The sequence below is a fragment of the Dipodomys merriami genome, unplaced genomic scaffold (assembly GCF_024711535.1).
Source record: "Dipodomys merriami isolate MVZ:Mamm:240054 unplaced genomic scaffold, mDipMer1.0.p SCAF_33, whole genome shotgun sequence".
Taxonomy (NCBI): Eukaryota; Metazoa; Chordata; class Mammalia; order Rodentia; family Heteromyidae; genus Dipodomys; species Dipodomys merriami.
The window spans coordinates 2,014,982-2,031,659 of record NW_027204826.1 but is presented as its reverse complement, the minus strand read 5'-3'; the positions used below and the strand labels follow the sequence as shown (position 1 = coordinate 2,031,659).

Below are 16,678 nucleotides of genomic sequence, written 5' to 3'. Positions count from 1 at the left end.
CATGTAAACTCATTAATGGAGTACTTACCTGAGTGGGAAACAGACATCTCTGCCATCTTAGCAAAGATTTCCTCAACACTGCTTTCAAATATGGACAAGTAAAGCAAATAAATCATTAAAGAGGTAAGAATTTTTTTCACTTGGTTTAGTGCACATAGATAGAAATCCGTTACCATAGTTGGACATCTATCTGGCTCACACCAGTCAGCTCCTCAGGAGGCTGAGATCTGAGAATCAGCGTTTGAAGCCAGCCCAGTTAAGAAAGGCTGTGAGATTCTTATCTACGATTGACCACAAAAAGCCAGAAATGGGACTGTGGTTCAAGTGGGAGAGAGCTAGCTTTGAGCAAAAAAGCTAAGGGGACAGCACTCAGACCCTGAGTTCAAGCCCCAGAACCAACACCAAAAATGAAATCTTATTACCACACTGGAGGAGAGGAAAACAGGATGAACTAAACCTAGCAAAGGTTAAGCGTCATACACATGCCCACGTATGAATAGATGAGTGAAATGGGAGGAGTGAGGCTGGAAGGGACCAAGCCAGGACCAGGGAGAAGTAAACACAGAGCCCCCTGGTCAGGCTCTTCCCCGCACCCTGCACGCTGAGTCTGCATGCACATCCTGAGCATGGTGAGATTTGCATATAGATACAGCAGGCCTTCTGGCCTGAAACCAAACAGGAACATGCTTGCCATTAAAGTGGTCACACACAGCTACAGTCCTGTTTCTGTCCTTTCCACCCCTCCAGGGGTTTTATGAGCTGGGGGAAATGAACTGAAAGCATTCATGGTTGGCCTCTGCTCCGTTCATTCTCACCTGGGAACGCAGGCGTGGAGAGGAAAGGCAGCAATATCGGCTCCCATTAACACCTCCACTGTCGCCAAATGAAAGCCCGCACAGGCCGCACACGGTGGGGCCTTAGTGGAGGTGCGTTCCCCTCCCAAGATGACTCACTTTCTCAAGAATTTGAGCAATAAAGGTTTAACAAACTCCTGTCTTTTAAAAAGTGTGCAGGTTTTACAACTAATACTTACCCTCCAGTCCATCCCAGCTGCTCCACTCGACATGTTTAGCCAAGAAACAATGAAAACACTTCACAAAAACACTCAACCTTAGTCATAAGCAACTAAAAAATCCCTAGACAACACACATTGGGGCTGGGGGTGTGGTTCCATGGTAGAGTGCTTGCCTAGTATGCACGAAGCCCTGGGTTCGATCCCTCAGTACCACATAAACAGAAAAGGCCGGAAGTGGTGCAGTGATTCAAGTGGTAGAGCGCTAGCCTTGAGCTGAAGAGCTGAGGGACAGTGCTCAGGCCCAGAGTTCAAGACCCAGAGTAGGGGTGGGGAAAGTTCTAGATTCAAAAGTCTACCTACTGTGTGGTTCCAAGTTAGTAAATTTCTGGAAAATTCGAAGTTATTTTAATGACAGACTTTCAGTGCTTCTCTAGTGCCCAGGGATGAATGGAAATGCTGACTCCAAAGGGCAGGACAGCACTCTTCAGATAATGAAACCATTCTGTGATGGTACTTTTATAGATTTGTATATTTATCAAAAGATTCATCGGTGTATATCTTGAAAGCATGCATTTGCTCGGTATTACTGGCTCACAACTATAATCCTAGCTACTCAGGAATCTGAGGTCTGAGGATTATGATTCAAATCCAGCCCAGGCAGTAAAAGCAATGAAACTCTTTATCTCCAATAAACTACTCAAAAAGCCAGAATTGAAGCTGTTGCACAAGTGGTAGAGTGCTATCCTTGAGTGTAAAAACTCAGGGACAGCACCCAAGCCCTGAGTTCAAAGCACAGTACTGGTACAAAAATGAATGGATGGATGAAAAGAAATGTATGTGTAGGTGAAAGGTTTTGATAATTGGATATATGAGATGAGGAAGATGAAGTCAAAGTTTCTGGAAGGCCCTGGAAAGCTGGTAAGTGCACTTTTAAAAGCAGGAAGAATTGAAAGAGGATTGGCTCTTTTTTTTTTTCTTCATTGGTCATGGGGCTTGATCTCTGGGCCTGAGTGCTGTCCCTGAGCTCTTCAGCTTAAGGCAAGCACTCTACCACTTGAGCCACAGCACCACTCCTGGTTTTCTGGTGGTTTGTTAGAGGTAAGAGTCTCATGAACTTTCCTACCCTGGCTGGCTTTGAACTGCGATCCTCAGATCTCAGACTCCTGAGTAGCTAGGATTACAGGCATGAGTCACTGATGCCTGGCTAAGAGGATTGGCTTTTTAAAGGAAGAGCTCTTATAGTTAAGATCTCAACTGTGAGATCTTCTGTGGCAGTAGTGAGCGGAAGGGGTATTATTTGCTGTAAAATGCTAAATGATTAATGTAGGAATTCCCCACTAAGGCGCTAGGAAGCCAGGTGTTTTATGCTTGCAGGTACTTACCATCTGCCCTGCTTTGTGTGCAGGCAAGCGTGCACATAGGCACACGCCTCTCGTTTTCACACGTGCCTTCCTCTAGTCCATTAGCCCTGTGGCTTCCATTTTACAAGTGAACTGATTTGAGTTTGGGAAAGTGAATACAAGCTGTTTTGGTAGTCATTGCCCTGGTATGGGTTTGGTGCCTTCAGTGCCTCTGAGCTTAGCCTTGTGTTCATGGAAATCTGGCTATCAAAAGCATAGAGGTCATATCAAATTTATATAAAACTCAGAGTGATGGACAACCTGTGTGTGATGATCAGGACAGAAATAGATCTCAGTGGGCTGGGAGTTTAGTTGAAAAAAAAATCAGCTACATGCTGAGCGCTGGCAACTCATACCTGTTACCTAAGGATTGTGGTTCAAAGCCAGCCCAGGCAAGAAGTCTGTGAAACTCTTTATAATTAACCACCAAGAAACTAGAAGTGGAGCTGTGGCTCAAGTGATAGAGCAAATAGCCTCGAGTGAAAAAGCTAAGGGACAGTGGCCAGGCCCTGAGTTCAAGCCCTAGTACCATCATACACACATTAGCTACAAGGTGTGGTGTTTAGAGGTATCTCATTTTTCTGGCATATCATTGGAGAAAACTGGGGCCTACAATTTCACATGGCTAGAAACTGTCCAGCATGGAAGTGGCGCTGTAGCTCAAGTGGTAGAGCACTAGCCTTGAGCTGAAGAGCTGAGGGACAGCGTTCAGGCCCAGAGTTCAAGCCCCACGACTGATAAAAGAAAAAAAAAGAAACTGTCCAGCATGTGTCATGACTTTTTTTTTTTTAACAAAATGGTGATATAGAATAGAATAAGAGGACTCCATTCTCACTGTGCAATAGAGAGGATGGCAGCACTGGAAAGCATGCCATGCAAGAGACAGATGGTAAAATTATCACTAGATGTACGTGAATGCTGTTTTGGAATTCAAATGGCTCTTGCATCAGGAAGCAAGCCTGAGGTGATAGGGGCAGAAGAAAGAAAAGTCCAGAGCCAGCAGGGTCTGCAGAGCTAGCAGCAGGATGGACGTTGACTTAGATACAATGAACTATGTGGGTTTTCTGAAATTGGAAGGCCTTACTCAGCGAGCAGTTAGTGAGCACCATACGACCGAGGCTAGTAGGTTGATACTAAGGACGAAGTCCATGAGTTGTATGGGAACATCTTCTAGTTCATCACTAGATAATGACCATGAGGCCTTTCTGACTCTAGGGCTCTTAATTTCCCCAGCTCTTCAAGGCACTCTATCGTTATCACCATTACAATGGCAGACATTACTTTCTACATGACTTTCCTGATTAGCTATGTTCCTGTGGACATCGGTATATCTGCTTTCACCTCCTTCTTTGTTGGTGTTTATTACTGCCTGGTTCTTGCTTGTATTCCAACACATGAAATTACTTGGACAACTTTAGGGTCGTGAGCAAAATCTACACAATAATAGAATCTGAGACCTGGAAGAGGCCTTAGAGGTTAGCCAATCCAGTCTCATACCAGGAAAGTTAGAGTAGTTCGAGGGTAATCACTAAAGATGAGTCAGGCCCCCTGAATTTGAGAAACTACTCTATCGTGAATTAACTTTGCCATCTTCCATAAGTCGTTTCACCTTTCTGAGCCCCTGTTTATTCGTGTGCATAAAAGGTGCATAAATATATGTGTACCTATACACATGTGTCACATATGGGTGTATGTATACATACATTAATGTATGCATATATGTGTGTGTTCGTATGTATACCACTGTCCAGCTTCAATTTTCATTGGTATATTGTTATCTTTTTATTAAACATCAAGTTCCATGATGACATTTTCAGACATGCTCTTGCATTTTTGCATTCTTCCTTCCAGAACTGTCACACTTTGATACTGCTTGTTGCTACTTTTCTCTTCTATACTGTACCTTTTTTTTTTTTATAAATCAAGAAATCAAGACAGGAGTCAGTAGCTCATGCCGTAATCCTAGCTACTCAGAAGGCTGAGATTTGAGGATCAAGGTTTAAAGCCAGCCTGGGCAGGCAAGTCCATGAAATTCTTACCTCCAATTAACCAACAAAAAGCCAGAATAGAGCTATAGTTCATGGGGTAGAGTGCTAGCCATGAGCATAAAGAGCTCAAGGACAATGTCCAGACCCTGAGCTCAAGCCCCAGGACCAGAGAAGAAGGAGGAGGAGGAAAGAAGGAAGGAGGGAAGAAAGGGAGGGAAGGAAGGAGGGAGGGAGTGGGTGGAAAGATGGGAAGGAAGGAAGGAAAGAAGGAAATCATTGCTTACTGCACTCTGGTCATATTGCAGTCTATAGCATCTGAGCATCTGTAGCCCAGGGGTAAGCAGAGCATGACCTGCTCCCTTGGTCATGTCTGTCACAGATGACAAAGGAAGTAAGTAGGTGATATTAATTTAGGTATCTCAAAGCCTTTTTTCTTTTCTTTTTCTTCTTTTTTTTTTTTTTTTTTTTGTCAGTTGTGGGGCTTGAACTCTAGGCCTGGGTGCAGTCCCTTACCTGTTCAGCTCAAGGCTAGCACTCTACCACTTGAGCCATAGCACCACTTCGGGCCTTTTCTGTTTATGTGGTGCTGAGGAATTGAACTCAGGGCCTCATGCATGCAAGGCAAGCACTCTGCCACTGAGCCACCTTCCCAGCCCCTCTCAAAAGTCTTAATAACTCCTTGGTTCTTTAACTGTATTCTTTCAAATGCAGTTAATGAGTAAAATACTTTTAGCTAAACAAAAGATTGCTCCAAGAACCTTCATATATGTGTAGTGTTTTCTTTTAAATGTTTCATGATGAGGAGGCTGGGAAGGTGGCTCAGTAGTAGAGTGCTTGCCTTGCATGCATGAGGCCCTGTGTTCGATTCCTCAGCACCACATAAGCGGAAAAAGCCAAAAGTGGGGCTGAGGCTCAACTGGTAGAGCACTAGTCTACAGCTGAAGAGCTGAGGGACAGCGCCCAGGACTAGAGTTCAGGCCCCACAACCAACATAATTAATTAAGTTTCATGATGAAAAGCAGTGTGAATTGTTGGGGGAAGAGAGGAATATAAAAGTTGGTGATGAATGAAGAACCCTGACATTACCCAGAAATATGTTAGTGGTCCGCTCATCTTGTTCGTGGGAAGACAGAGAGAGGTGTTTCCTTGGGGGAGCTGTTGGCTTCGTTTGAAAACTTAGGTGATTGAACACATAGCTTACATTTTCTCTGTCTGTATTGCCCACTGATTTTACAGTAAATAAAATCATATCCCCTTAAAAAAAAAAGCACAGGAAAGAAAGAAAAGCAGTTTTTCTTTTTAAATCTGGAAGGCAGATGATGTGATACACCTAAAAATGAAAAATCTAAACTAGCAGGAAGAATACCAGAAGAAAATGTGTGCCACAAATCTCCAAAAGACTTATTACAGAGATCTCAGAAAATGAGGGTAAAGGCCAGATGTGGTGGCACTCGCCTGTAATCTCAGCATTTTGGAGTCTGAGGCAGAAGGAGTGGGAGTCCCAGGTCACCTAGACCATGTAGCGAGGACTGTCAAAAAACAGGAAAAAGAAAATGAGGGTACACACAGGGCTGAGAGAGGATTGGTTGAGAGTCTCAATAAGAGGCAGCGTAGATGCTCTGTGTGCCCAGGCCTCGTCTGCTACATTCACAGCCAGATCCTGCCCCGCCCGCCCACCCATGGCAGAGGACCAGGCCAGTTACTCAGACCTGGACATCAGATACAGCCGCATAAAGACAGGGTGTGAACCTCAGAGTTCAGGTTCGGAGAATATAGAATTCTGTATAGCGAAGCTAAGTGATTAAAGAGAACAAACATGAAAATATGGACATTTGGATCCCCCATGGGAAAAGTTGGGCTCTACCTAATCCTCCAGATTGAAACTTGTCACTCGGCTTGTGATTGGATCCAGATTGTAGTACACTTAACTGACTTAACCTGTGTGTGAATCTCAAATAGGAGCAAAACCTCAAGATAACCACATGCTTGAGGGTAGTCTCCAACCTGAAACACAGAGAAAGAACTCAAAGGAAGTATCAAAGAAGAAATGAACAAAGACAAGAATTTGTGGTTCACACCTGTAATCCCAGCTACTCAGGAGGCTGAGATCTGAGGCTTGAAGCCAGCCAGGCAGGAAAGTTTGTGAGATTCTTTTCTCCATTTAACCAGCAAACAGCCAGAAGTAGAGGCAAGGCTTGAGTGGTAGAGTGCCAGCCAGTCTTGAATAAAAAGAACCAAGTGAAAGCACAAGGCCCTGAGTTCAAGCCCCAATACCCACATTAAATAAATAAATAAAATTATGTAATATCACAAAGATGAGTAGATACTATACCATGAAATAAAAACAACTTAGTGTAATTTTCAAAAGCTAAAAGGTACTTTTGAAATTAAACATATTAATTGATGACATGAAAATCTTAGAAGGACTGACTGGAAACCAAGGAATTCTCCAAATAAGTACGGCAAGGCACAAAGAGATAAAGGTAGGAGGGAAATACGTAAGAAAATTAGAGGCTCAATCCCAGTCCAAAATCTGACTTCAGTAAAATTGGGTTCTTTAGAAAATGCAAAAGGAGAAACAGAAAAGGAAAAATGGTTAAAGAAAAAAATTAAATCTAAGAAAAAGCAATGTTTTCTTTTTTCTATCTATTGATACAATATTTTAGTATAGTTCAGTGCTGTGTGTGTGTTCGTGTTCATTTAACACTCTTGTCCCCTTATCTTCCTGGTCTGATGGCTTTCTCAGTTGAAGAATGATATCAGTTCAGAATGATAACCTGTCCACTGTCACCAGACTAGAGAAGGCAAAGCTGAGATTCCAACTAGTCATTTGACTTAGCCAACACGCCTGAGCATTCTGATCATCCCTAATAGAATGTCCAAATAAATAATTTATGATTCTCAAAATGTAGTAACTCATCTCTATTTTGGTGGCTTTATTGAAACACAATTTACTTTTCTTCTTCTAGGTTTATGTTCCAGATGAAAATAATGCTATTTTGGGAAGAAACACAAATAAACAAGTTTTTGAAAGCTTGACAACTGGCCTTCTCAAAGTCAGTGCTGTGGTTTTGAGCTGCCTGATTGCCAATCGACCAGATGCAAACAGCCGGCCAGCAACACCAAAAATATCAACACAGGAAATGAGAAACAACCCCTCACAAGGCGATGCTTTCAACAGCCGCATTCAGGATCTTATCAGGTATAAAATTGTTCTGTTTCTTAAGACTTTATTCTTTATTTAAATATACATTTAAATATATAAATATATATATACATATATATGGTATTCAAATAACTTAAACTGTAGGGACCACAAGATGGCAGTGGTTCTTACTACATGACACACAAATTCCTAGTAAAGAATGCACCAGATTTTGTAGAGAAGGAAAATCCCCTAATGAAAAGCGACATAGCAACTTAGTGAAGAACTCAGCTACCATTTTGTTTGTTTGTTTGTTTGTTTGTTTGAACTTAGAGTTTCAGGCTTTTATTTGGCTTTTTTCTGCTCAGGACTGATGCTCTACTACTTTGAGCCACAGCTCCACTTCTGGCTTTTTTGCTGGTTTTGGAAATAAGAGTCCCATGGACTTTCCTGCCCACAATCCTCAGATCTCAGCCTCCAGAGTAGCCAGGACAACAGATGTGAGCTACCAGCACCACACTCTGCTGCCGTTCTTGATATTCAGACGTGTGATGCTAGCGTTGTACAGTGTCAGAGTCTTTACATCTTTCCTGATGGCAACTCTTTCCACCTCGAGGAAGGTCTGACAGGTCCTCTGTTCATCGCTGGTTATAAATCTGGTTGAGACTTCAAATAAGAGACACAGCTACCATGTATGGAATGCCCATCACATGGAAGGTAGTGTGGCAGAGTCTTTGCAGCACTGCAGGTCTGGGGTTTCTAATCGATTTTATAAATGAGGAAATTGCTCAGAGAGGTTAAGTGCTTTGGCCAAGATTATTTAATAAGTTAAAAGGGAGGTAGGTGAGCAGAGACTGGAACTCACCTCCAATTGCTCCCCCAGCATCTGCAACAGTGTGGCAGCTCCTGACACCTGTTCGAGGTCAGCCCTGCTTCCTTCCAAGGTCTCTTTTCCTCTGGGGAAATTTACTCGTGCTTTGGCATCTGAACTCCTGTTCCCTTTGAGGCAGGTGGAACATTTAATTTCCCAGCAGGGTTCCATCTGCTGTTGATCAGTTGCCTGCTCCACCAGTGAGCCACTGCTCTGTGGTCTGCACTGATCTCTGCCCCCTCCCCCTCCAAATCCATGCAATTTGTTGCTCTCTCGAACTTACCATAGGTTAATAGGAGGGGTGGGGTGGGGGAAAAAAGCCATTCTTCTTCTGCCTTTGCTTCTTTCACAGATCATAAATTTCCTGGGGCTTCTTGGGCCGCCTTCCTGGGAGCAGTTGTTTGATTCGCATCTCCCTCACCCCTGGTCACTGTGTTCCCTCATCGCTTGGTCTGCCTGCCCTCTTTCCCCAAGCATATTTATGGCTGGAGCGCACCAGGCCCTCTGGGTCCACAGCCATTTATCTTATAGCACTTGACTTTTACCCTCCCTGCCCTGGCTCTCAGTCGCTTGATCCCATTCAATTTCCTCATGTCCTTCTGGTCAGTGGAGACCCTAGCCCTCGCCACTGGTCAATGTCATTCCAGCCCAGCATTCTTCCTGGGGCTGTTCGTCCTGTGCAGCAGCCCTGTGTTCAGACAGTTTAGCCACGTGCCTGGGCAGCAATGAGCCAGAAGGCCTGGCTTGATGCTCCATTGGACCAGTGGCCTTCCGGGAGGAACATGCTTGCATGTTCATATCTATTTATTATGTAATCACCACACTCTTCATAAAGGAGGGAGGTACTGGGAAATAAGTGGCAGGGGGGTTCTGCCAAACCAAAGAGCTCCTGTACCTGGCACATACAGCAGTTGAGATCTGTGCTTGTTTCTCTGATTGGCCACTTTGGGGTGGTGCCTGTGGGAGGTGCTATGTCTTGCACCTGTGCAGGACAGCCCACAGAGCACAGGTTGTCTACTGCACACTTGCTCTGGAGGTAGGTTCAGGAGGATCTCAGTTTGAGGCCAGCTCAAGCAAAAATGTAGCAAAACTATCCCACCAAAAAAGCCAGGCATAGGACTGAAGGTGGCTCAGTAGTAGAGTACTTTCCTTGTATGCATGAGGCCCTGGGTTTGGTTCCTCAGCACCACATAAGCAGAAAAAGCTGGAAGTGGCACTATGGCTCAAGTGGTAGAGCACTAGCCTTGAGCTGAAGAGCTGAGGGATAGTGCCCAGGCCCATGACTGGCCAAAAAAAGCCAGGCATAGTGCTTGCATGCCTGTAATTGCTACATGTGAGACACAAGTAAGATTTCAGTTCAAAGCTGGCCCAAGACAAGAATGAGACCCTGTTCTGAAAATAACTCATCAAAAAGAGCTGTGAGGACATGGCTCAAGTTGTATAATACCTTTCTCACAAGCACAAGGCCTTGGATTAACACTCTGCACTATACATGTGCACACGCTCACGTGCGTGCACATACACATACACATACACAAACTTTTAGTATTCGGATTTATGTTGGTTCAGATAGGTCTGCTTGATTCATTTGAACTGTTACATAATTCTATAAATTCTTAACTGGTTTGTCCATTTCCAGGAAGATAATTCCTTCCTTTTTCACATTTTCAAACCATGATTTAATACACGTATTGTAGAAATCTCTTGCTGCACTTAAGTGAGACTTTGTTGATGTTGTATACATAGAGGATTTTGGGGAATGAGATGACAGATGTAGGCTCAGCCTTCCCAGGTGACACCAAAATTGTCCTCCTCAAAAACAAGCAACTCCCATTTCCATAAGGCCTGGGAGGCACTTCTGTTTCTCTGTGAGTGTTTATTACAGTGATGTGGTGTCCATCAGATTCCGCTGTAGAGCACAGAAACCTTTATAGCACCTTTAAACAGAAAGAGTACAGGAAATTAGGTGCTTACAAAACTATCCAGGTTGAGTCTCAGAATGACTTCCAGAACAATCCTGCAAAGGTAAATTCAAGAGCTGCTATGGCTTGATGTAGGCTGTGATATTAAGATCAAGACAAAGAAGATCACTTTCTATCAATAAAGGGTATGACCCAGGAAGAGGAAATTCCCCGGGTTACCATAGATGCGCCAAATAATGCAGCGAGGATCATTAAACCAACACTTCTGGAATTATAAGTACTGATGAACACCAGTGCTATAATGGTGAGCCTCAGTTTCCTTTCTTAGGGATGTTGTTCATTCAGACCCTGCCTTTCCAACAGTTAGTTATTCAAAGCTTTTAGAATGTCAGTAGCCATCCACAGCAAGAACTCCAAAAATACATGGGGTTTTTGACCAGTAATTGTACTTCTGAAAGCAATCTGAAATATGACAAGGATTTGCACACAGAATATTTATCACATTGCATTTGTGTGTGTGTTTGTGCGTGTGTGCACACACACATGCATGCATGTGTGCCGGTACTAAGACTTGAACTTAGGGCCTGCATGGGTGCTGTCTCTTAGCATTTTTGCACAGGGCTGGCCTTCTACCACTTGAGTCACGCCTCATCTTTCTCCCCCCCACCTAGCTACGTGGTGAACATGGGCCTGATTGACAAGCTGCAAAGTTGCTTCCTGTCAGTACAAGGCCCAGTAGACGAGAATCCCAAGATGGCCATGTTCCTGCAGCATGCCACAGGACTCTTACACGGAATGTGTACACTGTGCTTTGCTATCACTGGAAGGTAAGACTTGACTTCAGAGCAGCTCTTGATGTGCAGCTCTTTGGTGTGCTGCTCCGCACCTGGCCTTCTTTCTTCTTTGCACTGGCTTTCCATCTTGAGACATGTGGTTGCAATTCTCATTCTGAGAGGGGGCATGCTCCTACCAAAGTCTGTATGTCCTATTGATGTCAGTACCTATTAAGACACGTAGGAGCTCATCTAGCCCCGTTGCGCCAGGAGCCGGAGGAGTCAAATGATCTTCGTTGGGTCCCTGAGTCAGTGGCAAAACCTGGATCAAATCCAGTGTGACCCTCAGCACAGTGTATACAGTGGTGATAACATTTGTCAGCCACTGCTTTCAGTGACAGTCCCCTACGTATCTTGATTTTTCCCCCTGTTCCTCCTTCCATGAAGAAAGGAAGGTAGGAGCCATCCTACCCAAAATCACCCATAACCCCGGGGCATGGTTAAAGCTGTGTGCTGCTGGCTCCTACTGCTACCTGGCTATGCAGCCATCCCACCCAGGCCCTCCTGTAGACTGTGCTCCTGCCTCTCCTCTCCTCCGAGAGGACTGAAAACCACCCTAAGAACATATCCCTCAAGCACAGTGAAGATGTGAATAACATAATGTCCTTGCTGGCTCACACCTGTAATCCTAGCTACTTATAAGGCTGAGATCTGAGGATCATGGTTCAAAGCCAGCCAGGGCAGGAAAAGTCCGTGGGACTCTTCTCCAGTGAACCACAGAAAACTAGTAGTAGTGTAGCTCAAGTGGTAGAATTCAAGCTCCACGACCACCACCACCAACAACAACAAGAATAATAATAATATCCTTACAATTAAATTCTAATTCGCTTGAGGGTCTGGATGCTGCCCTTTTTCTGCTCAAGACTGGTGCTCTATAACTTGAGCCACTGTTCCACTTACAGTTTTTTGGTGCTTAGTTGGAGAAGACTCACAGACTTCCTGCTCTGACTTTGAACCAAGATCCTCAGATTTCGGTTTCCTGAGTAGCTAGGATTACAGACATGAGCCACTAATACCCACTAGGAGTTTTCTATGTTACATATTATGCGGGTGTGTGTGTGTGTGTGTGTGTGTGTGTGTGTGTGTGTGTGTGTGTGTGTGTGTGTGTGTGTGTGTGTGTGTGTGTGTGTGTGTGTGTGTGTGTGTGTGTGTGTGTGTGTGTGTGTGTGTGTGTGTGTGTGTGTGTGTGTGTGTGTGTGTGTGTCAGTCTGAGCCTGGGCACTGTCCCTCAGCTCTTCAGCTCAAGGCTAGCACTCTACCACTTGAGCCAAAGCACCACTTCCGGCTTTTCTGCTTATGTGGCACTGAGGTATTGAACCCAGGGCCTCATACATGCAAGACAAGCGCTCTACTATTGAGCCACCTTCCCAGCCCAGGAAGTATCTCTTAACCTTCTCATCCCAGCATCTACCCTGTGCCTGAGGCCAAGCTAGAAGGTAACAGTTCAGCTTGTGTGGGGTCAGTCTTATAAACCAATAGCTGCCAGGCAGTGTCCACAGAAGAGGAAGGAATGCACTCCCCACAGAGGTCAAGAAGGTCAGTTGGAGGGATCTGAAAGGACCTAGGACCAGTTGGGGGCAATGCAGTTAGCACACACACTGAATGGATGGCAGATGCTATGGGTGCCTTCTGCCCAGCTGTCCCTGCCAACACTTCCTGTATTTCTCTACCTGCCTGAGAATGGAGAAGGAGCTGTTTGCCAGGGAGCAGGGGAATTCACACCTCCAGGAGCAACCCTCAAACAATACGTTGGTAGATAATACTCAAGTTTCCTTGACCCTCTGTGGGATGGCTCAGAGGTGTATTTCCTTCCGTCTCTCAGCGACCCCAGCAGTAACCTGTTCATCAATGCGTTCTTGCTACTTCCTACTTGTTTGGGACAACCTAAGCCAAGAAAATGGTTGTAAGCCAGGTGCCGGTGGCTCACACCTGTAATCCTAGCTACTCAGGAGGCTGAGATCTGAGGATCACGGTTCAAAGCCAGCCCAGGCAGGAAAGTTTGTGAGACTCTTATCTCCAATAAACCCGCTAGAAAACCGGAAGTGGTGCTGTGGCTCAAGCGGTAGAGCGCTCGCCTTGAGCTGAAGAGTACAGGGACAGCGCCCAAGCCCAGAGTTCAAGCCCCACAACCGAGAAAAAAAAAAGAAAGAAAGAAAGAAAGAAAGAAAGAAAGAAAGAAAGAAAGAAAGAAAGAAAGAAAGAAAGAAAGAAAATGGTTATAAGACTGTGTCAAGTTCAGTTTGATGTTGCCAAGAGGAAGATGCAGGAGATAGGAGGTATTACATGAGCTCCATGAATGTGAGTATGTGAGTTATTGGTTGGATCAGAGGAAGACAGGAACTGACACAGAACTGCAGAACACTCTGAAGTTGGCAACTAGGATCTGATTTCTCTTATAGATTGAGCAACGGTACGGAGGACTGGAACAGCCTGTCCACAGAAGGATTTGTGTAGAGGGTCTTTGAAGATCCAAGTGTAAGATGTTGAGTATCCGCAGGGCTAGTAGAAACAGAGTCAGAGAATGCAGAGCTGGAATAAATGCAGGGAGATAGCACAGGCTTGATGGAGACCATCTGGACTGCCTCCAGAGTTCTGGCTTGACTGGTGCTCTTTTGGTGGTAGTGGTGGGGTTTGGTTTGGTTTGGTTTGGTTGTTGTGTTTTGTGTGCTGGTCCTGGGGCTTGAACACAGGGCCCTCCACTCTTGCTTAGCTTTTTTGCTCAAGGCTGGCACTCCACCCCTTGAACCACACCTCTACTTCCAGCATTTTGCTGATTCATTGGAGATAATGTCACAGACTTTACTGTCCTGGCTGGCTTTGAACTGTAATCTCAGCCTCCTAAGTAGCTAGGATCACAAATATGAGCCACTGGTGCCAAGCCTCTGCCTTGAGCTTTTGATGTCGTAAATGATATAGTCTCTCAATTAAGGAAGATAGTTTTTTATAGAAGAAACATGAGTTTGTCTCTGATTCCTAAAGATTTATCCAAGTATACCATACTCTATCTGTAGATGTGTGTTTGTGTCTGTCTGTCTGTCTTTCTCTCTATCGATCTGTACTTTATATATGCAGCCCATATGTCCCCTATATGTAGGGAATATATATATACATATATATGTGCATATACATAGATAGGGAATATATATACATATATAGACACATATATGTAGGTAAGTGTAGATCTATATATAGGTCTGCATATATCTACAACTGGATTTTAAATAATTGAGTGATTTACTCACAGTAGTTTGTAAGAACTCTGCATCTATTTTTCCCCCCAGGCTAATTTCCTCCTCCAGCCTCAGTTGCTTAGCAGATTTTTGTTGGTAGGACTTATGACAAAAGCAGATTATTTGAAGAAGAAAAAATGTCCAGGTGGCTTCCTGGCGTCATTTACCTGGAAATTCTAGCAGTATCCATGTAAGCTGCTACTCTGCAAGGGGCGAGGAAAATGACCTCTAATTGTCCTTCCTCATCCTTCCATCCCCCAGCATTTCCTGAGACTGACACTCACACAAGCACAAGGACTTGAGGGGGGTTTTGTTTCCCCTCCCTCTTCAGATTTGTTGACTTCAAATATTTATACATCTTTTGTTTTTCAGGGAAATTACATTTCTCACCTGTACAATGATTCATTTCAAGCATTTTGTTAGACACACCTCAGAATTTCTGCACTAGGTCCTGCTGTGTCTAAGATAAAAGCTCTATGGCTTTTGCTTTATTAGAATAAAGTCACATAATTCCTGTTTGGGCTACCAGAGCCGTGGGCAGAGGCAGAGAGTGGAAGAAGACCCCTCCTCAAAGCCCTTTTGTGACTAGCAGGAATAAAAGACAAAGGAGAGCAGGAGAGACCGTCAGAAATTGCCTCTTGAACCGGCCAAGCCTGGGCTAATTAAGTAGCCTAATTGATAGCTCTGGCTTTGAGTAAACACGGCTAGTCTGCTGGTGGCCAGCCTTTGTTACAGAGATTACAGCAGGGCTGCCTTTGCCCTGCTTTTCTATTGTGCCCTTAATCTTCTAATTTTTACCTAGGTATTCAGAAAGACAATTTGGGTGTTAGAATTTGTGCTTTTAATCTTGGCTTCCATGTGCGGGAGAGAAACGCTAGCCCCTGACTTGTGAACCGGGCTTGGTTGAGGAACAATGAACTTGCATTCCTTTAAGTAAAAAAGTGAAATTATGGCCCTCTGATGAAAAGATTGCCTTTTCTTTTGGATTACTTCTGATTTAAAAAAAAAATAGGAATTGTTCACAAACTGTAATTCTTAATCACTTAAGCAAAATGGAACCGTGTGTTACAGTAGGGCTTCTAGAAGTGCCATATTTGTTTAGACTTTGCTCTTGCCAGATTTTCATTCCTGGTCCTACAAGAAAGGAGATTTTTCAAATCTCAGGGCAGCGCCCTAACTCCATACTTAAGTGAGGCTCAGAGAAACCCTGAAGGTGCCAGATCCTTAGCAGAACTAATAGGATAAAAAATAATAATAAAGTAGTGAGTGATTTACAAACCATAATCCACACCAGCTTTTCACCAGCCAGCCATCAGCTAGTGTGTTTGAACCGTGCTAGGCACCATGGCAAGATGGTCAAGAGACAGTGGCCCCAGTGTAAAAGAATTTAGAAGCCAGTCATTGGGGGGTTATATTTGTAATCCTAGTTACTCAGGAGATTGTGGTTCAAAGCCAGCCTGGGCAAAACACACACACACACACACACACACACACACGCACGCACGCACGCACACACACGCACACTAAGAATTAAATTTTACAATCCTTAGACTATACTGGAAGAAAGGAAGAAGTTTCTTAGACCTAACTAATATTGACAAGTTGAAAACGATCCTAAATCCTAGAATATTTTTGTACAAAAGGGAAGTGTGTTATTGTGTGTATTTCTGGGTTCTTTTTGTTTTTATATCCATAAACGACACTAATAAAATGTGACTTACCCAAAGTCTGGCAACCTGTATTGTAAAAAAGAAAGCTAAGGATGATTTATAATTGAGTCCATTAATTATGTGGATATAAATGAGTGCTTCTCAAGTGTTTGAGGATGCTTCTAAACCATTTGTTGAAGCAAATGTAAACTTTTAATTCTGCCTGCCTGCCTATTCATTCCGTCCTTGAGCAAATATTTATGTAGTGCTTGCTCTGTACCAGGCCCTGTGCTAGGCTTGGCTAAAATGACTCAGACATCCATTGTGTCCTTAAGGGAAGTTACTAAAAGAGAGCCAGGACCTATGAATACATCCATGGTACAAGCGAGTGATAAAAGAAAATGTGACTTGTAAAACTTATCACACTAAATGGCACCAGCTACCAGCATCATTGATGAAGTTCAAAAGAGGGCGAGGCCATGCTCAGTTATTTAGAGTGATTTTGACCGTTTTCTGGAGCAGCTAATATTTCACCTGAGCCTTGAGAGGGAAAAAAACTCGCAACATTTCGAATGGAAAAAGAATTGAGACCAAGGAAATAGCAGATATAAAGTCGTAAAAGCAG

The 16,678-nt window shown here is 43.9% G+C and overlaps 1 protein-coding gene across 2 annotated transcripts in view; it reads left to right on the top strand.

Moving 5' to 3' along the window:
• The window catches only part of Scaper (S-phase cyclin A associated protein in the ER), a 213,885-nt gene that overhangs the window by 155,583 nt on the left and 41,624 nt on the right, over positions 1-16,678 (top strand). For both annotated transcript variants that reach the window (XM_070042817.1, XM_070042816.1), the window contains exons 26-27: positions 7,373-7,605; positions 11,013-11,168. In XM_070042817.1, the coding sequence (XP_069898918.1) occupies positions 7,373-7,605; positions 11,013-11,168 (389 nt within the window). The remainder of the gene's footprint in view (positions 1-7,372; positions 7,606-11,012; positions 11,169-16,678) is intronic.